Genomic DNA, 19093 nt, shown 5'->3' with positions numbered 1-19093 from the left:
AGTCCTTATTAAAGAACTGTGTGATAGAAAAATGGGCGACGCTCAGCAGTCAAGCAAGCCTTCCACATCAGCCACAGCAGACGACGAACCTCAACCTTCGATATCGAGGCGGGCAGAGATAGAAGAAGATGAGCTGCCTGCTCTAATGGAAACAGGCAACGAGATGACACCCCAGTGTCCCACCACCCCAACCCCCAGGCCATGGACAGATACCGATTCGCGGAGAATCCAAAGGTAGCCGGGAGGCACACAGCACATCTTTAAGAAAAAAGTCGAAATAAACATGCTAATTAATTAGGTGCCACCGACACGTAACTGTCAGCCCAGATCAGAGACGACGCAATCGGAAATCGGCACTCATCTGGGCTGACAATTACAAGCGGCACCTAATTAATTAGCATGTTTATTTCGGCTTTTTTCTTAAAGATGTGCTGTGTACCTCCCGGCTACCGCGGGACCCCTGCGTTCTTCACAGCAATGTATCGCTCGGCGGCCTGGAGGGTGGGGGCCACTGCACCACCCAAACTCCGACTCAGCCTAACACACCATCATCCGTGTGCTCGGCAAGCTGTCTTCCCGATTCCCATAAGCGATACTACACTGTACATACATTATTTTTACTTTATATCTGCTGTGTATTTTTACGTGTTATTTGGTATGATTTGGCAGCTTCATAGCTTAAAGGTTACTGGAGAGAGTGTTCTTGCCAATAGCGCTTGTGTGAGATTTTTTGCCGACGGTGCTTGCGTGAGATTTTCGCTACGGAGAACAGTTCAGTAATGATTGTGGAAAAGTATTTCTACTTTATATAGGCTGTGTATTTATCATATCATTCCTGCTTTTACTATATGTTACTGTTATTTTAGGTTTTATGTGTTATTTGGCATGATTTGGTAGGTTATTTTTGGGTCTGCGAATGCTCACAAAATTTTCCCATATAAATAAATGGTATTGCTTCTTCGCTTTATGACATTTCGGCTTACGAACCGTTTCATAGGAACGCTCTACCTTCGGATGGCGGGGGAAACCTGTAGCCCAAAGTTTGAGAGCATTACCACCAGAGGCCCTCAGCAAGCAATGTAACCGAAGTATCCAGTTTTAGAGTCTGTTATGGTTTGAAGCTTCAATCAAATAAAAAAAAGATTCCTAAAAGGTACTTCAAGTGTTGCAATGTAGTCACGTTAGAGACGTACAACACAGAAACAGGCTCTTCAACCCAAACAGTCTATGCCAACCAAGGTTTCCTTGTCAGATATATGAATGACTAATATCCCTCCAAACCAAGGGTTTCCCAAACTTTTGTATGATAAGGACGAATACCATTAAGCAAGGGGTCCATGAACACCAGGTTGGGAACCACTGGTGTGGTCTTTCCTTTCCATATACCTGTCAAAATACATTGTAAATATTTGTTAATATATCTGCCTCAAACACATCCTCTGGCAGCTTATTTCATATACTTGCCATCCACTGACGGAATAAGTTGCCCCTCAGGTTCCTATTAAATCTTCCCCTTCTCACCTTAAACCTATACCCTCTAGTTTTTGATTCCTCAACCTGCATTCACTCTATCCATGCCTCTCATAAGATAGCCCCTGTGCTCTAAGGAACAGTCTGAACCTTCTCAACATCTTGAGAACTGGCAACAACTTCATAAATCTCCTTTGTAGTCTTTCCAGCCTACAGTCGGTCCTCCTTATCCGCGAGAGATTGGTTCCGGGACCCCTCACGGATAACAAAAAACGCAGATGCTCAAGTCCCTTATTCAACCTGTCTCAATGCGGTGGACCTTAGGACCCAGCGGAACCCCGGACCTTATTTAACCTGTCTCAGTGTGGTGGGCATTAGGCCCCGGCGGCGGATCTCTGAATCCGCAGTGTTTTCTGTTCACAAAAATAATCATGATCGCGACTTAAAATAAAGTGGAAATAATAGAGTGATCAGAAAGAGGTGGAACGCCATTGGTCATTGGAAAAGCGTTAGGCTACAGTCGGTCAACGATTGAAACAATTTTAAAGGATAAAATGAGAAAGGTCCTGCCCGATTAAAGCTACAATTATACTAAGCAACGCAATGGTTTAATTATTGGGTTTTGGGTTTTTGATCCTCCACATCCACCCGGCAGGGATGCAGAGCGCGCTCGGGAGCAGTCTGTCATTGGATCGAACTTGGGAACTTCCGTTCCCGAGCCCGGCGCTGAAACATACGTTTCTTAAGTGTTTTATATGCATAGAAAGGTAAAATATATACTATATGCTAAGACAACACTTGACTAACTGACGCTAAATAATACCGGATATGCCTGTTCCGACTTACTTACTAAGAGAACTTCTGTTTTTTTCCCGATCCTGATCCACGATAACCTACGCACATCCTCCCATGTACTTTAAATCATCTCTATATTACCTATAATACCTAATACAATGTAAGTGCTACGTAAAATAGTTGTTATACTGCATTGTTTAGGGAATAATGACAAGAAAAAAAGTCTGTACATGCTCGAACAGCAACTGCAGGTAGAGCAGAACTCGTGGATAAGAAGGGCCAACTGTAGTGACATCCTTTCTATAACAGGATGACAAAAATGGAACACAATATTCCAAATGAGGCCTCATCTACTTTGTATAGCACAGCTACTGTGCTATACAAAATGCACACCAGCCACAGCCCTGCAGACCATCGCGCAATGCTGCCTTCTGAGAGACGGCGCACCACACGATCAAGTTTATCTATGCCTGCTCATGCTGTTTCTATGCCTGATGCGAGAACCTACACACTGGATAAAAGTTTCCTTCACTGTGCTATCAGAATTTGGAACAGCCTTCCAGATGCTGTGGTTGGGAACACCTGCGACAATGGGGTCCAAGCCTTCAAGAGTCGAGGGCACAAACACCTATCATCTCTGGGAGGGAAGTCACATGCTTCTTCATAAGTTATCATGAAGGGGACCAGGATGGCAATGCTTGGTTGTTGGTAGGTAGGGTTAATACCTGACTTTCAAGAGCACCTGTGAATTATGTTCCAGCTAGACTTAGTCCTTAAACTGCTTGAGAACAGTGCAGAAAGAACAGGTGCTGTTTTCTCCTGGTAGGGATTAGTTTTTAGTTCCAAGTGCTCCTGCCACGTTTTGTCACCCTGCAACCTTATCTTTCAATCTCGTTGAATTATGGACAGCATGTGTATAAATGTCTCTCTCTAGCAGACTCCATCATGATCATCATGTCTCCAGTATTTCTACTATTTTTTAATGTTTCTTAATTGTACATATGATTTCTTTTGTATTCTATCACTGAGCAGCAGTGAACCATCTGATTGGCCTATCAGAGTTCTCTTTTGAGAACTAGCTAACTTGATCAGCATTTCTGATCTGGCTATTGTTCACCATTGCACTTAATAAAAAAAACACCCTGTGCAATTTCTGGCTCGGAGGCTCGGAGCACAAAGTTACAGCACCTGCAAACATCGTGGAGATCTGCTGTTGAAAGTATCCTGTCAGGTTGCATCACCGTCTGGTATGCAGCAAGTGCATAAGAAAGTCGAAACCTGCAGACAGAGGTGGGCTCAACACAATCCCTCTCTGACATCAGTAGCATTTACATGAGATGCCGTCCCACCACCAAATAGTAAATGGTCGGTACATAAACCTGGCCCAGTCACAATGGTTTACTCTGATTTGAGGAAGTACATCACCATCTCTCACATCTCTCACTAGTTCTGTAATAATTTATGCTTTTGCAGATTCTTGACCATAATGAAATGCTTGTTTTAGTAGACAGTACAGAACTAGAGACCAGTTAGAGGATCAGGCATGTAAGACAGAAGAAGGGAAAAAATAGCACTAACTCTGGGTGGAAGGATGGAGATATGTCTCTATGAAAGGAGGTGCAAGGCACTCCTTCCATCTGCTAAGCTTGCAGGTCACCCTTGGGCAAGGTGTAGCAACTGCTTAGCACCCCCCCCACCCCCAATTAGGGTCATGTAAAGCTACCGGAACTAGAAAACTTAATTGATATAGTTTTGCTACTTAGGAAACCGGGTGACATCAGATGGCAGGTGCGACATGGACATCAAAAGAAGAATAGAGATGGCAAAAGACACCTTTACCAGAATGAAGAGTATACTGACCAATACTAAACTAGGTATGATAACCCACCTCAGAGTACTGAAAAGTTACATTTATTCAGTTATGTTATATGGATCAGAATGTTGGACAATATCCAGTAACATAAGGAAACGAATTGAAGCAGCAGAGATGTGGCTTTTGAGGAGGATGCAAAGAATATCATGGACGAAACGAATATCTAATGAGGATGTCATGAACAGACCAAGCACAAAAAGAGAAATAACGTATGAAATCATGAAAAGGCAACGTAATTTCATTGTACGTGTGCTTAGGAAAGAGGAGTTAGAATGCATGGTAATTATGGGAAAGATTGAAGGGAAGAAAGTAAAAGGAAGGCAAAGACAAATGATGATGGAGACAGCAGCCAGAGAACTGGAAATGAATACCAATGAATTAATCCACTTGACCCGAAACAGGAGTGTGTGGGCCATCGCATTCAAAGCTCAATCTGGGCATGGCACCTGATGATGATGATGAAGCTATAGGAGCAGGTGTGGATGGTTGTATGAGCAGCTGGTGCATATCACAAGTCCTGGTTATGCGAGCACTGATGCCAGGCAGACAATCTCTGAAGAGTATTGATAATGGCTGGAGTAACCGTCTTGTAAATACACTGCTCAGAAGAAGTTAATGGCAAATACACCTGTGGAAAAATTTGCCAAGAACAGTCGTGGTCAGGACCATGATCGCCCATGTCATACGATACGGTACGTAATGACGATGATTTCTAAGTCTTGCACAACTTGAAAATCTTCTACTCGAGGACAGCAAATGTTCTGTGAAGGAGTATATTCCAAGCAGAAATTGATGGGCTTTTGGGCACTCAGGGGAGCAAAAGACATGGCATTCAGGAAGTAAAATAGACAAGACACAGAAACACCATGACATCATTAAATGGCACAGAGAAATTAAGAAGAGTTATATGGCATAGTTCTGCTTTTTCTTCTTAAATTCTTACATTCCATTCAATTACAAGTATTAAAACTGTTACCACCATTACGTAGTGATCCCATAAAAGAGTGAACTCAAGGATAGAAGTTTGTAAACTTTTACAGAGCATTTCCAGTAACATTCACAGGAGTTGGATTTTGACTCAGAAATTTATGTGGGTCTAGGAAATGAAATATGACAAGACGGTATGATTTTGTTTACTTCTCTGTTAAGAAAAAGGTAAAATAAAATAAGCTAATAACACTGTAAAAATAATTATAATTATAAAATCCGTCATCGTCAGCTAACATAATCCAAAATTGAAGCTCAAAATGCAATTATGTGTTATCCATTCCAATTTTATTACTTCAGAAACATCCCAAAAACACCATGACTCCAGATAGCTTGAAAAACAATATGTCCATACTCAAGCATATCCATTACAAAAAAATCAGATGCATTACTACAGATGAGATGAACTTACAGCTATAGTCCCACCTCTTTATATAGAAGCTTATTTTGAACTGATGAAAACTGTACGGGTTTTGAGCCAATTTTAGCAAGTAGTCATTGTAATTCTGAATGCTTAAATTGCACAAAATTCATTAGAACAATGCTTTATCATGCATCTAAAAAATACCAAATGCACATGTCATTTTGGAAGCACTTCTCTTGACAATAATACCAGGATCTGAATAGGCCATTTAGCCCCATGTGAGCAAATTCAAAGTCAGAGTCAAGTTGTTGTTATATGAACAGAGTCAACTTCGGGCAAATGGGGCTCATCTGCCGAGGTTGGCAGCTCATCTAGAAGAAGAGAAACTCAGATCTCAAACCTCTGCTGCTTTGTGGCTATACCCACCCATGGGGAAGACTTCAGGAGTAAACTCTGAGGAAAAATCCAGAGCTGGAGTCCCTAATGTAGTCCTACGTTGAGTTCAGCACTAACTGGCAACTCCTGCGATGTCGCTGGTGCCAAACTCTGCCATTCCTTTGGATTCATCAGCTGCATGGAGGGGAGGAGCCTGCTGCATAAGCAACAGGTTGCTCCTCATTTTGTACTGTCCTGGTTTGAGTATCATGTACACAGCTAAGATGCATAATCCATGATCGACCATGACCAAAGGAGGGGCCTCAGCAAAAGAGAATGTTTCCTACAGTAGGGGATGCTAGGACTAGGGACCACATTCATTTTAATGTAGACAAAGGAAGTTTTAATGACATCCAGAAACAAAAGACAAGTGTCTACGGAAATGTAGTGATATTAAAGCCTCGAGACAAACAGATCCCATTGTTGCTGTGTGCACTATTGAAATGCACAATTGAAGGATCTGTAATTTTTATGAACTGACATGCAAGTGACATAGCAGCTGGGAGAAGGAAACAATACTGGTTGATAAAGCAATTTTGGATAGGTAAGGAATATGGGTGCAGTGAATAATTATTATCATTGATTTTCATATGTCCTTTAAGGTAACAGGCTATGGGAGTCAGAGTTTGAATGTGAGTTTATGGGTTAAGGGAGACAGAATCCAGAGAGGTCAGGATGCATTCAAGTGCAAATTAAGTTGACAAGAATGAGTAAAGGCAGAAGGCAGAAAGTAGAACATTTGTTATAGAGTGAGAGTTCTCAGGAGACTCTGGGGAAAGATCTCAGAAGAAACTGGAAAGGTTTCCAAAGAAGTAAAGAATGTCAGAAATAAACTTGGGCAAGTCGGATGGAAGAGTAGTCCTCTGCTGCAGTTCTAAAGTAAAGATGCCTAAATGATAAGATAGAGCATATAAACTCAGGCTGGAAAATGGTTCATTGTGGTACAGTATCTTTTTCTGTCCTTCGCTCATTTAAATAGTTGACCATAGTCCAACTTTCAATAAACCTTTATCATAAAAGAAATGCAGCAGTTCTGTACTATTTTCCAACTACCAAACAAGGAAATAACTTCTCCACGGTGGCAAATAGAGCATGCACTGCAGATTTTAGGTTCCACAAAACAGTATTTTTGTACAAGTATTCTCACAAGGCCATTCATAGAAACACTTGCAGAATTTTCACATTCTCTGCATGAATGTTCTTCATCTTTGACCACACAAGAAATACTGAATGTATTCAAAATAAAAAGATCAGATCACTTAACATGAGCATGAAACTGTTACATGTATGCAAACATAACACCTTATATACAATGCTTATCAAAAGTATTTGGTACCTTATGGATGTTATAGCCAGGGGTAGTAATGAGGATACTACCCAGTAAATGCTTCCAATGGCATGCACCTCAAATGGCCTCTGACAAGCAAGACCAGCTCCTGGCCTTCACGTGTGGCTTAGTTACTAAGCCCAACAGAACTGTTTCCACTGACAGGAGAAGGAGCAAAAGCAGGTTACTGTCATCTTAAAACCAGTTGCTTCGGGCAGATGAGGTTCGTCAGCCATGGTTGGCAGCTCACCTAGAAGAAGGAAAACTCTAATCTCAATCCTTCACGGCCTTGCAGCTATATCCACTAACATGGAAGGCTTTGGGAGCAAACCCCGAGGGAAAAATCCAGAGCTGGAATCCTGAAGACAGTTCTACATTGAATTCAATGCTGACTGGAAACTCCTGCGATGCTACTGATACCAAACTGTATCAGTCTCTGTCATTACTCTGAGTTCATCAGATGCGTGGAGAAGAGGAGCTTGCTACAGCAACAGCTTGCTCTCCATATTGTACTGCCTAGGCTTCCATGTCTAGTCAGCTAGGATGCAATATCTTTGATCAGCTTTGATCAATAGAGGCCCTCACCTCGCCTCATAAAAAGTATTCACCCCCCTTGGAAGTTTTCATGTTTTACAACTTTACAACATTGAATTACAGTGGAGTTAATTGGGCTTTTCTTGACATTGATCATCGGAAAAAGATTCATGTCAAAGTGAAAACAGATCTCTCCAAAGTGATCTAATTTAAAAGAAGAAATTTTCAAAGGGAAGAAGGACACTACCGTGGCTGACAAGTAAAGTCAGCGCCAAAGTAAAAGCAAAAGAGAGGGCATACAAGGAAGCCAGAGTTAGAGGGAAGATAGAGGACTGGGAAGCTTTTAAAAACTTGCAGAAGGAAACTAAGAAGGTCATTAGGAAGGAAAAGATAAATTATGAAAGGAAGATACTAAAAGTTTTTTTAAGTATATAAAGGGTAAAAGAGAGTCAAGGGTAGATATGGGACCAATACAAAATGATGATGGATATATTGTATTGAGAGATGCAGAGATGGCAGAGGAACTGAATGTGTATTTTGCACGTCTGCAGTATACCGGACATTTAAGAGTGTCAGTGAAGTGAAGTTTATGCAGTGAAAATTATGACTGAGAAGGTGCTTGAAGCTTAATGATCTGAGGGTGGATAAATCTCCTGGACCTGATGGAATGCGCCCTCAGGTTCTAAAGGAAGGCATTGCAATGATCTTTCAAGAATCGATAGATTCTGGCATTGTACCAGATGACTGGAAAATTGCAAATGTTACTCCACTAATTAAGAAGGGTGGGAGGCAGCAGAAAGGAAACCAATCAGTGGTTGGGAAATTGTTGGAATCGATTGTTAGGGATGACAGTATGGAATACCTGCAGGCACATGACAAGATAGGCCAAAGCCAGCATGGTTTCCTGAAATGAAAATCCTGCCTGACAAATCTACTGCAATTCCTTGAGGAAATTATAAGCAAGGTAGACAAAGGAGATGCAGTAGACATAGTGTACTTGGATTTCAGAAGGCCTTCACAAGGTGATGCACATGAGTCTGCTAAGCAAGATAAGAGCCCATGGAATTACAGAGAAGTTACTAGCATGGGTGGAGCATTGGCTGGTCGGCAAAAAACGGAGTGGGAATAAAGGTATCTTATTCTGGCTGGCTGCTGGTTACCAGTGGAATTGGGACTGCTGCTTTTTACAATGTATGTCAATGAATTGGACTACAGTATGAATAGATTTGTGGCTAAATTTGCCAATGATACAAAGATAGGTGGAGGAGTGGGTAGTGTTGAGGAAACAGAGAGCCTGCAGAAAGACTTAGATGGTTTAGGGGAATGGGCAAAGAAATAGCAAATTAAATACAATGTTGGAAAGTGTATGATCATGCACTTTGGTGGAAGAAATAAATGGGCAGACTATTATTTAGATGGGGAGAGAATTCAAAATGCAAAGGAATTTGGGAGTCCTTGTGCAAGATACCCTAAAGGTTAAGCTTCAGGTTGAGTCGGTGGAGAAGAAGGCAAGTGCAATGTTGGCATTCATTTCTGGAGGTGTAGAATATAAGAGCAGGGATGTGATGTTGAGGCTCTATAAGGCACTCGTGAGAGAACACTTGGAGTATTGTGCGCAGTTTTGGTAACCTTATTTTAGAAAGGATATACTGACATTGGAGAGGGTTCAGAGAAGATTCACAGGAATGATTCCAGGAATGAAAGGGTTATCATATGAGGAACATCTGGCAGCTCTTGGGCTGTATTCCTGGAGTTCAGGAGAATGAGGGGGGATCTCAAAGAAACATTCGGAATGTTAAAAGGCTTGAACAGATTAGATATGGCAAAGTTGTTTCCCATGGTAGGGGATTCCAGGACAAGAGGGCATGACTTCAGGATTGAAGGACATCCATTTCGAACAGAGATGCTGAGAAATCACTTTAGTCAGAGGGTGGTAAATCTGTGGAATGTGTTGCCAAGAGCGGCTGTGGAGGCCAAGTCATCGGGTGTATTTAAGGCAGAGATAGAGAGGTTCTTGATTAGCCAGGGCATCACAGGGTATGAGGTGAAGGCAGGGGCTGGAAGAATTGGATCAGCCCATGATTGAATGGCAAAGCAGACTTGATGGGCTGAATGGCCTACTTCTGCTCCTATATCTTATGGTCTTATGGTGTTATAATTACAAATATAAAACACAAAATAATTGATTGCATAAGTATTCATCCCCTTCAAGTCAGACACACCAAATCACCACTGGTGTAGCCAATTGGTTTTAAAAGTCACATCATTAGTTAAGTGGAGATCCCCCTGTCCTGCCAAGGTGTTTCAATTGATTTTAGTAAAATTACGCCTGTATCTGGAAGGTCCAACTGCTGGTGAGTCAGTATCCTGGCAAAAACTACACCCTGAAGACAAAAGAACACTCCAAGTGCAGCCCCCTGGTAAGCCTCAGGCTCACTCAGCTCGCTTCCGTCTGAGGAAAGCAGCCTTCGGCTCCGCCAAACTGGGTAATCAAGTTTGGGTGGATGCTGTGTGTTGTGTCCCCTGTGTAACTTCAGTACCCTGAAATAACATTCAGTCCACAATGTGCGGTTAAACGAGTAAGATTTTATATTTAAGTATGGGGTTAGTAGAGAACAAAAGAAAAGGAAAACAAATAAAAGGTGCCAATAACCTCATCAACATGTCCACTGCACAAACGTTGGAGCTCACGGAATCCCTGTCGTTGATCCTCCTTCGCTCGTCGCCGAGCCCAGGCCCAGCGGGTCCAGCAACCGTCTCCTCAAGCCATCTCTTGCCTCTTCATCCTCTTCGCGCCTTCTCCCCAAAGCCCGCGCAACTAACAGCTTTCACACAGACAGAAGGAATAACATCTATCCCAATTGGTTAACAAATGAATACAAATCCCGTTATCATTTAATTATAATCCAAACATACTGCTATAGAGAACAACTGCCTCAGCAGTTAACACTAGAGGAGCCATTTTATTCACCTTAGCAGTAACATAAAAGAAGAAATCCTTACACAAGCAACTCCATGAAAATCTTATTGGAAAGCACAAATCAGGAAATGGATACAAGAAAATTTCTGAGTCACTAATATCCCTTGGAGTACAGATAAATCAATCATCAAGAAAAGGAATAAATATGGCATAGCTGTAAATCTGCCTAGAGCAAGCCATCCTTAAAAACTGAGTGACCCAGCAAGAACTGGACTAGTGAAGGAGGCCATCGAGAGACCTATGACAACTCTACAGGAGTTACAAACTTCATTGGCTGAGATGGTAGAGACTGCCCAGACAGCAGCTGTTACCCAGATGCTTCACCAGTTGAACCTTTATGGGACAGTGGCAAAGAGAAAGCCACTGTTGAAAAAAACTCACATGAATTCTCGGTTAGAGTTTGCCAGAAGGCATGTAGGAGGCTCTGAAGACAGCTTGAAGAAGGTTCTATAGTCTGATGAAACCAAAATTGAGATTTTTGGCCATCAGAGTAAATGCTATGTTTGGTGTAAAACGCACCATCCCTACCGTGAAGCATGGTGGTGGCTACATCATGCTGTGGGGATGCTTCACTGCAGCAGCCCAGGAAGGCTTGTGAAGTTAGAGGGTAAAATGAATGCAGAAAACCACAGGGACGAAAACCTGATGCAGTCTGCAAAAGAACTGTGACTTGGGTGACGACTTGTTTTCTAGCACGACAATGATCCCAAGCATAAAGCCAAAGTTGAACAGGAATGACTTGAAAACAACAAAGTTAATGCCCTGGAGTGGAGGAGAAGATGGCAGCACGATGCAGCATGCACAGCCGCTCTGAAATGATATCGTATTTGTTAGTAGGTACCGTGCACAATCCTGATTTGATGGAGACAGATGTGAGAAGCACGGAGGAACACCTGGAGAAACTTCTGAAATGCCCGCTTTGCTGCCGCTGCTACTGTGCGATTGAGTATCTCCAGAGGGGAAGGCTCCAAATCCTCGGCTTTGCCTATTGCCTGTTACCGGGGCCGGGGTCGAAGTGCTCAGTGCTTGGTGTCGGAGGGCTGGTTGGAGGGTTGGTCGGAGGCTCGAAGTTTTCGGACGGACTCAAGAGTCGGCTGTGGTCAAGTGCTTCCAGGGTGCTATATCGGCAAGTTTGCGGCGCTGGAAGCTCATGGCAGGGAGAGTTTTTCTTCCTTCTACGGTCTGCGCGAGATGATGGGACTTCCGAGAGACTCTGAGACTTTTTTTTCCCGTGCTCATGGTCTATTCTTTATCAAATTACAGTACTGCTTTGCTGCACTGTTGTAACTATATGTTATAATTAAGCAACACTCACAACACGCTGCGGGAACTCAGAAGGTCGGGCAGCATCTGTGGAAAAGATCGGTCGACGTTTCGGGCCAGAACCCTCGGCCTGAAACGTCGACCGATCTTTTCCACGGATGCTGCCCGACCTGCTGAGTTCCTCCAGCGTGTTGTGAGTGTTGCTTTGACCCCAGCATCTGCAGAGTATTTTGTGTTTTTGTTATAATTAGGTGGTTTTTGTCAATTTTACAGTCTTGGTTTGACTTGTGTTTCTGTGATATCGTTCTGGAGGAACATTGTATCATTTCTTAATGCATGCATTACTAAATGACAATAAAAGAGGACTGCGTGTCCTCATAATCTAATCTAATCTAATCTAAAAAGAAAGTTGGAGTACAGACCTCAAACCAATTGACAATTTGTGCTGTACTTGAAAAGGGCTCTACACTCACGATCTCTATGCAACCTGACAGAGCTTGAGCGGTTTTGTAAAGAAGATTGGGGAGAAATTGCAATGTCCAGATGTTCAAATCCGATAGAGACCTATCCACACAGAATCAAAGCTGCAATTGCTGCCAAAAGTGCATCTACTAAATACTGATCTGAAGAGGATAAGTAAATATGCCATCAATTATTTTGTGTTTAATAATTGTGATAAATTTAGACCAATTTTAGAAATTTTCTTTCACATTGACATGAAAGAGTCTTTTCTGTTGATCAGTATCAAAAAAGCCAAATTAAATCCATAGTCATTTAATGTTTTAAAACAATAAAACACGAAAACTTACTGGGGGGGTGAATAATTTTTATAGGCACTGTATTTACCCTGTATTTGCATGATATGTGAATATCTCAAAGGCATTTTAGCATTCAAAAACACCTTTATTATTGGGGTTTTGGCCTGGTCATAACAGCAGGGTAAACGGAAGGCTTTAAGGTATAGGTAGGGTAAATGCAAGCAGGCTTTTTGTTGTTGGGTAGACTGGAATTAGAGTTCATAGGTTAAGGGTGAAATGTGAAATGTATAAGGGGAATAAGGGGGAATTTTTTCACTAAGAGGGTGGTGAGAGTGTTGAACAGGCCGCCAGCACAAGCGGTAGATGTGGGTTGGATTTCAACATTTAAGAAAAGTTTACGTAAGTACATAGCTGGAAGAAGTATGGAGGGCCACGTTCTTAGGTACAGGAGTGGAACTGGGTGTGGCTTTCTGTTGCTGTAGCCCATCCACTTCAACGTTCGATGTGTTATGCCTTCAGGGATGCCCTCCTACACACTAGTATTGTAACATGTAGTTATAGTTTATACTTTATTGTCGCCAAACAATTGGTACTAGAACGTACAATCATCACAGCGATATTTGATTCTGCGCTTCCCACTCCCTGGATTACAAATATTAAATATTAAAAATAGTTAAAATCAGCAAATATTAAAAATTTAAATTATAAATCATAAATAGAAAATAGAAAAATGGGAAGTAAGGTAGTGCAAAAAAACGGAGAGGCAGGTTCAGATATTTGGAGGGTACGGCCCTGATCTGGGTCAGGATCCGTTCAGCAGTCTTATCACAGTTGGAAAGAAGCTGTTCCCAAATCTGGCCGTACGAGTCTTCAAGCTCCTGAGCCTTCTCCCGGAGGGAAGAGGGACGAAAAGTGTGTTGGCTGGGTGGGTCGTGTCCTTGATTATCCTGGCAGCACTGCTCCAACAGCGTGCGGTGTAAAGTGAGTCCACGGACGGAAGATTGGTTTGTGTGATGTGCTACGCCGTGTTCACGATCTTCTGCAGCTTCTTTTGGTCTTGGACAGGACAACTTCCATACTAGGTTGTGATGCATCCTAGAAGAATGCTTTCTACGATGCATCTATAAAAATTAGTGAGGGTTTTAGGGGACGGGCCAAATTTCTTTAGTTTTCTCAGGAAGTAAAGGCGCTGGTGGGCCTTCTTGGCAGTGAACTCTGCTTGGTTGGACCAAGTCAGGTCATTTGTGATATTGACCCCAAGGAACTTAAAGCTTTTGACCTGTTCCACTTGCGCACCACCGATGTAAATTGGGCCGTGCGGTCCGTTACTCCTTCTGAAGTCAACAACCAATTCCTTTGTCTTGCTGACGTTGAGGGATAGGTTATTGTCTTCGCACCATGCCACCAGGTTCTTAATTTCCTCTCTGTACTCAAACTCATCGTTACCCGAGATACGGCCTACAATTGCTGTGTCATCAGCAAACTTATATATTGAGTTCGATGGAAACTTGGCTACAGAATCATGGGTGTACAGTGAGTACAGCAGGGGGCTGAGTACACAGCCTTGTGGGGCACCGGTGCTCAGAGTGATTGTAGAGTAGAGTTTGTCCCCTATTTTTACAACCTGGGTCCTGTCTGGGAGGAAGTTGAAGATCCAGCTGCAGATCTGAGTGCAGAGGCCCAGGTTCCGGAGCTTAGGAATCAGTTTATTTGGAATGATGGTATTAAAGGCAGAGCTGTAGTCAATGAAAGGAGCCTTACGTATGCGTCTTTATTCTCCAGGTATTCTAAGGAGGAACGCAAGGCCAGAGAGATGGCATCTGCCGTTAACCTGGTGCTCCGGTAGACGAATTGCAAAGCATCAAGGTCGACCGGTAGGCTGTGGTTGATGCGTGCCATAACGAATATCTCGAAGCACTTCATAGCAATTGATGTCAGAGCCACAGGTCGATAGTCATTCAGGCATGCCACCTTGCTCTTCTTCGGCACTGGGATTATCGTTGCCTTCTTAAAACACGAGGGGATCTTAGACTGAAGCAAGGAGCAGATGAAGATGTCAGCAAACACTCCAGCTAGTTACTGTCACTTTCCTGTTAGCTTGAACCAGTCGGCCCATTATTCTCCTTTGACCTCTCTCATTAACAACGTATTTTCACTGACGGAACTGCCACTCACTTTTTTTGGTTTTTGCACCATTATCTAGAAACTCTTAAGACTGTTGTGTGTGAAATCAGGAGATCAGTAGTTTCTGGGACACTCGAATCACCCCATTTGGCACAAACAATCAGTCCACAGTCAAAGTCACTGAAATCACATTGTTTTCCTATTCTGATGTTTGGTGTGAACAACAAGTGAACCCCTTGACCATGTCTGTATCTTTATGCCTTGAGTGATTAATTGATTAAATATTTGTATTAACAAGCAGATGCAAGGTGCTCAATAAACTGGCCATTGAGTTCTTTTAAAAGCAGGTAATTATTTATTTATTTAGAGATGCACCATGGAAAAGGCCCTTCCAAACAAGTTACACCACCCAGCTATCTACCTATTTAGCCCTGGTATAATCACGAGTCAATTTGCAATGACCATTTAACCTACTAACCAGTACATCTTTGGACTGTGCGAAGTAACCTGGAGGAAATGCATGCTCATACAGGAAGGATACAGAAACTTCTTACACAGGATGCCAGAATTGAACCCTGTACTCTACCACTCCGTGCTGTAATAGCATTGCTCTAACTACTATGCTACTACAGCGGTCCCACTGAGTATAATTCAGCATGGACTTGATGGGCAATTCTCGGTCAGCATTGATATTTGCTAAGTCCTGAACTCCAACTTAATGCATCTCTGCCTATCCAGAGCGTAAACCTTTGACCTTCCTATTACCAAAATCTATTAATGTGCAATGAATGAAACCAGGTTTTAATATCAAAAGTTCAATTAAATATTTCCATTTATTTCTCCTGTATGTTTTCTGTTTTTTAATGTTTTGTGATAAGGGAGAAGTGGAAAGTCCGTCATCGTGCCCGATGCTGGCCCCCCTGGGCCTGAGTCGACGTAGTAGTAGTGTGATATCAAGCTGAAATACTCTGGTCTACACTTATAATCGTTTCCCAATTCCACATGTCATTCACTGGAATTGAAGCTGTAATAGCTTCTGATTGAAATATGTAAGCAGTAACAGAAAAGAAATCAGCTAACACATTTTAGCTATCAGCTAACAAGAGATTTATATTTTGCTTATTGTATCATGAACCATTCAAAGGATTTCATGTTCAACAAAGAGAGTTTGGTTTGCCCATGAAAATTGCTGTGAGTTGTCTAAACATATTGTTTGCCAGGCTGATTTAACAGATGAAAATGAATAGCTTCATCTCAACCTGACCTTATGTTCTTTTGTAAAATATTAAACATATTTTCTACAACTTCAGGGGAAATAATACATTCTCATTCTTCACTATTTCTGCAATCTGAAGCTTTAGAAAATATTACAGTTCCAAACCACTATTTGAAACTGAAGGTCCATGTATAAACCTCCATTTCATTCAGCATCCCACTGTGACGATGACAAGATAAGTTAATTTTTGGTTTTGTGAAGAACCACAGGAACCTACTAGCTTCAAAACTACACTGGCTGTATTTGGAACCCATTAATTTAGTGCTCAATTACTGGTTGTAAAATAACCTGACCATGGTTATAAAGGATAAGACAGCTCAGGGGAGCACAGTTTTTCCTTTCATTCTGATGGCTATAAGATTATTTTAATAGATCCAAATGTGATGAACAAATATAATAGCACAGTGAGCAACTGAAGTATTTCTATTTTCCCTCAGAAAACAAAAAACATCAATTTCAAAATAAGTAGAGGCTGAAAATGTACAGGAAGTTTCCAAGTGAGAATCGTTAGTATTTCTGGTTGGAGAGATCATTTATTAAACCTGCTTTGTGTATGTCCTGTGTTTTCTGGCTTCATTTCTTAAATATACCATATATTAGGGGGATACAGTTTCTGGTTTCATTTCTTAAATATTCCCTACATTAGGGGGATGTATTTCATTGTTTCCTCTAATACTTTGACTAGAATTAGAATCATTCTGAAAATTAATGCAGCAGTTTAGTTAGCACAGCCAATAGGAAAGATAAGGAAATATGTGGAAAAATTTCAACTTGCAACAAGAATTTGAGTGAACTTCAGAATGCATTGTTCAGCTTTAGGCATCATGATTTTTTTGCGAAAATTAGCATCAAAGAAACGATTAGAGTCCATCAAGAAAAGAGTCTTCCAATGATGACTATGAAGTGAACTTCAATAACATTTGAGGTATTAATCACCTCAGACAGCATTTTCTTTCTCTATATCTGTGAAACTCTTTACATTCATTATAACAAAACACCACTGGTCCTGAAGAAGGGTCTCAGCCTGAAACATCGATGGTTTACTCGTTTCCATAGATGCTGCCTGACCTGCTGAGTTCCTCCAGTATTTTATGTGTGTTGCTTTGGATTCCCAGCATCTGCAGAATTTCTCATGTTTGTGATTGCCTTTTATCTGACCCTTTCCCCATACAAATTTCACGACTTATTTTATTACCAGTTTTTCAAACTTTTCTTGGTCTCAATCACAGACAATGGCATCTTTTTTTCTCACCAGCCACATACCACTTCCCTATTCCAAGTCCCACTCTGAACACATCTGCAAGTTTTAAGTGCTCAATTTTGCCATTAGACCTCTGGAGCTATCAGTGGCAAGTACCCCAAATAATTCCCGTGTCCTTGGTAAAGACTTTAATCTATCTTATTTTGGTCAAGTATGTCTTTATAACCCTCAGCTTCACAAATACAAGAACAAATTTGATGGCACGTAGCATTCAGCTGGTTAAACAAACCATAGCATTACAAGATGGATTTCATCAAGCACTCTTGAGCCCCCTTTTCATCAAGCACTCTTGAGCCCCCTTATTCAATGCAAAAAGCAACCGAGAATCGTCCGGGAACAAAGATTCTTTTTCAGAACTTCTAGCCATGCCACGAGAGTGTTCTTTCCTACCACCTTCATCTTCACTATTAATACTTATTTAGTGATACAGCATGGAGTAGGCGCTTCTGGCCCTTTGAGTTACACTGCCCCAGAAACCCCACAACCCTGATTAACCCTAATCTAATCACAGCACAATTTACAATGGCTAATTATCCCACCCAGTATGACTTTAGATTGTAGGAGGAAACCAGAGCACCTGGGGAAACCCCATGCATTCCATGGGGAGGATATACGGAGATTCTTTACAGAATGGTGTTGGAATTGAACTCTGAACACCAGAACACCCCAAGTTGTAAAAGAATGTGCTAATCACTACACTACTGTGGCAGTAATCATATGTATCCGGAACCCATGTGGACTTATATTCCTATTAGTATTTAAGTATTTGCCTAACACCCCAGGCAAAGCTCAATACAAATCCAAGTCTGGCCAATTTCTAATCCACCACTATTTCTCTCTGATCTTGTTGAAGAATTTATGATCAATGGACCTGCAATTCTACATCACTATTGACCTCCATTCTTTGCACCTTCTAATGAAAAATGTCTTCAAATCAGGAGTTGTCTTATCAAAATTCCTAATTTCTCCTCTAGTAGCCTGCTCTTCCTTTCTATTAGCACCAGGTTTCATGGAGTATCTCCCGTGTGGATTAATCCTCTATGAACTCCATCCCATTTTCAGCTACTTGTCTTGTTGATGAGCTTAATTGCACTTGAACACAGAACACTATTACAGTCACTGATACTCACAGGTCTGAGTTGATTAAATTGGGCCAAGTTGAGCTTTCGATCCCATATTCACTTAATCCCTTACCCACTGCCACACCCATTAAGCAGACTTGCTGCTCAAATTCTTGGTTTACAATTTGTAAGTTCAACTACTCTGTACATCCTTCTGGCAAGTTTCCACCCTCCGAACCTCTCACTCATCCTGAATGCTGTTGCTCCATAACAGAATTTGGATGTTCAGAGTTGTCTGCCTACATTGACCAGTCTCCCTTTCCTTTCTGTTCACTGCTGCTGGAGTATGGTGGGTTTTAGGTGAGGATTCATTGGTGCAGTTTGTGGATTGATCACGTTTTTTAATGAATCTGCCATTCAAGTTATATATGTTTCTGTTTTCTGGTTGCTCCCTCTTTTATTTCTATCTTGTACGATTTTGATTGGGGCAGACTGACTCTGCAACCTGTGGTCAACGAATGACACAGTGCTAGATTGAAATTACCTGTTTCAAGGACCCTGCAGTTTGATGTTTAATATTCTGTG

General features: G+C 41.7%; 1 protein-coding gene across 8 annotated transcripts in view; it reads right to left on the bottom strand.

Annotated features, from left to right (window-relative positions):
* The window catches only part of atrnl1b (attractin-like 1b), a 1086143-nt gene that overhangs the window by 537062 nt on the left and 529988 nt on the right, over positions 1–19093 (bottom strand). Inside the window, exon 25 of one of the 8 annotated variants that reach the window (XM_063072030.1) lies at positions 864–1028. The exons of the other annotated variants lie outside the window; for them this stretch is intronic. Coding sequence (XP_062928100.1) covers positions 1005–1028 — 24 coding nt within the window. The 3' untranslated portion in view covers positions 864–1004. Of the gene's footprint in view, positions 1–863; positions 1029–19093 lie in introns of those variants that run through there. 8 annotated transcript variants of the gene reach the window in all.

Source organism: Mobula hypostoma, chromosome 19 (assembly GCF_963921235.1).
Source record: "Mobula hypostoma chromosome 19, sMobHyp1.1, whole genome shotgun sequence".
NCBI classification, from domain to species: domain Eukaryota; kingdom Metazoa; phylum Chordata; class Chondrichthyes; order Myliobatiformes; family Myliobatidae; genus Mobula; species Mobula hypostoma.
The sequence above is the reverse complement of the archived record's forward strand: the minus strand, read 5'-3'. Positions and strand labels throughout refer to the sequence as shown.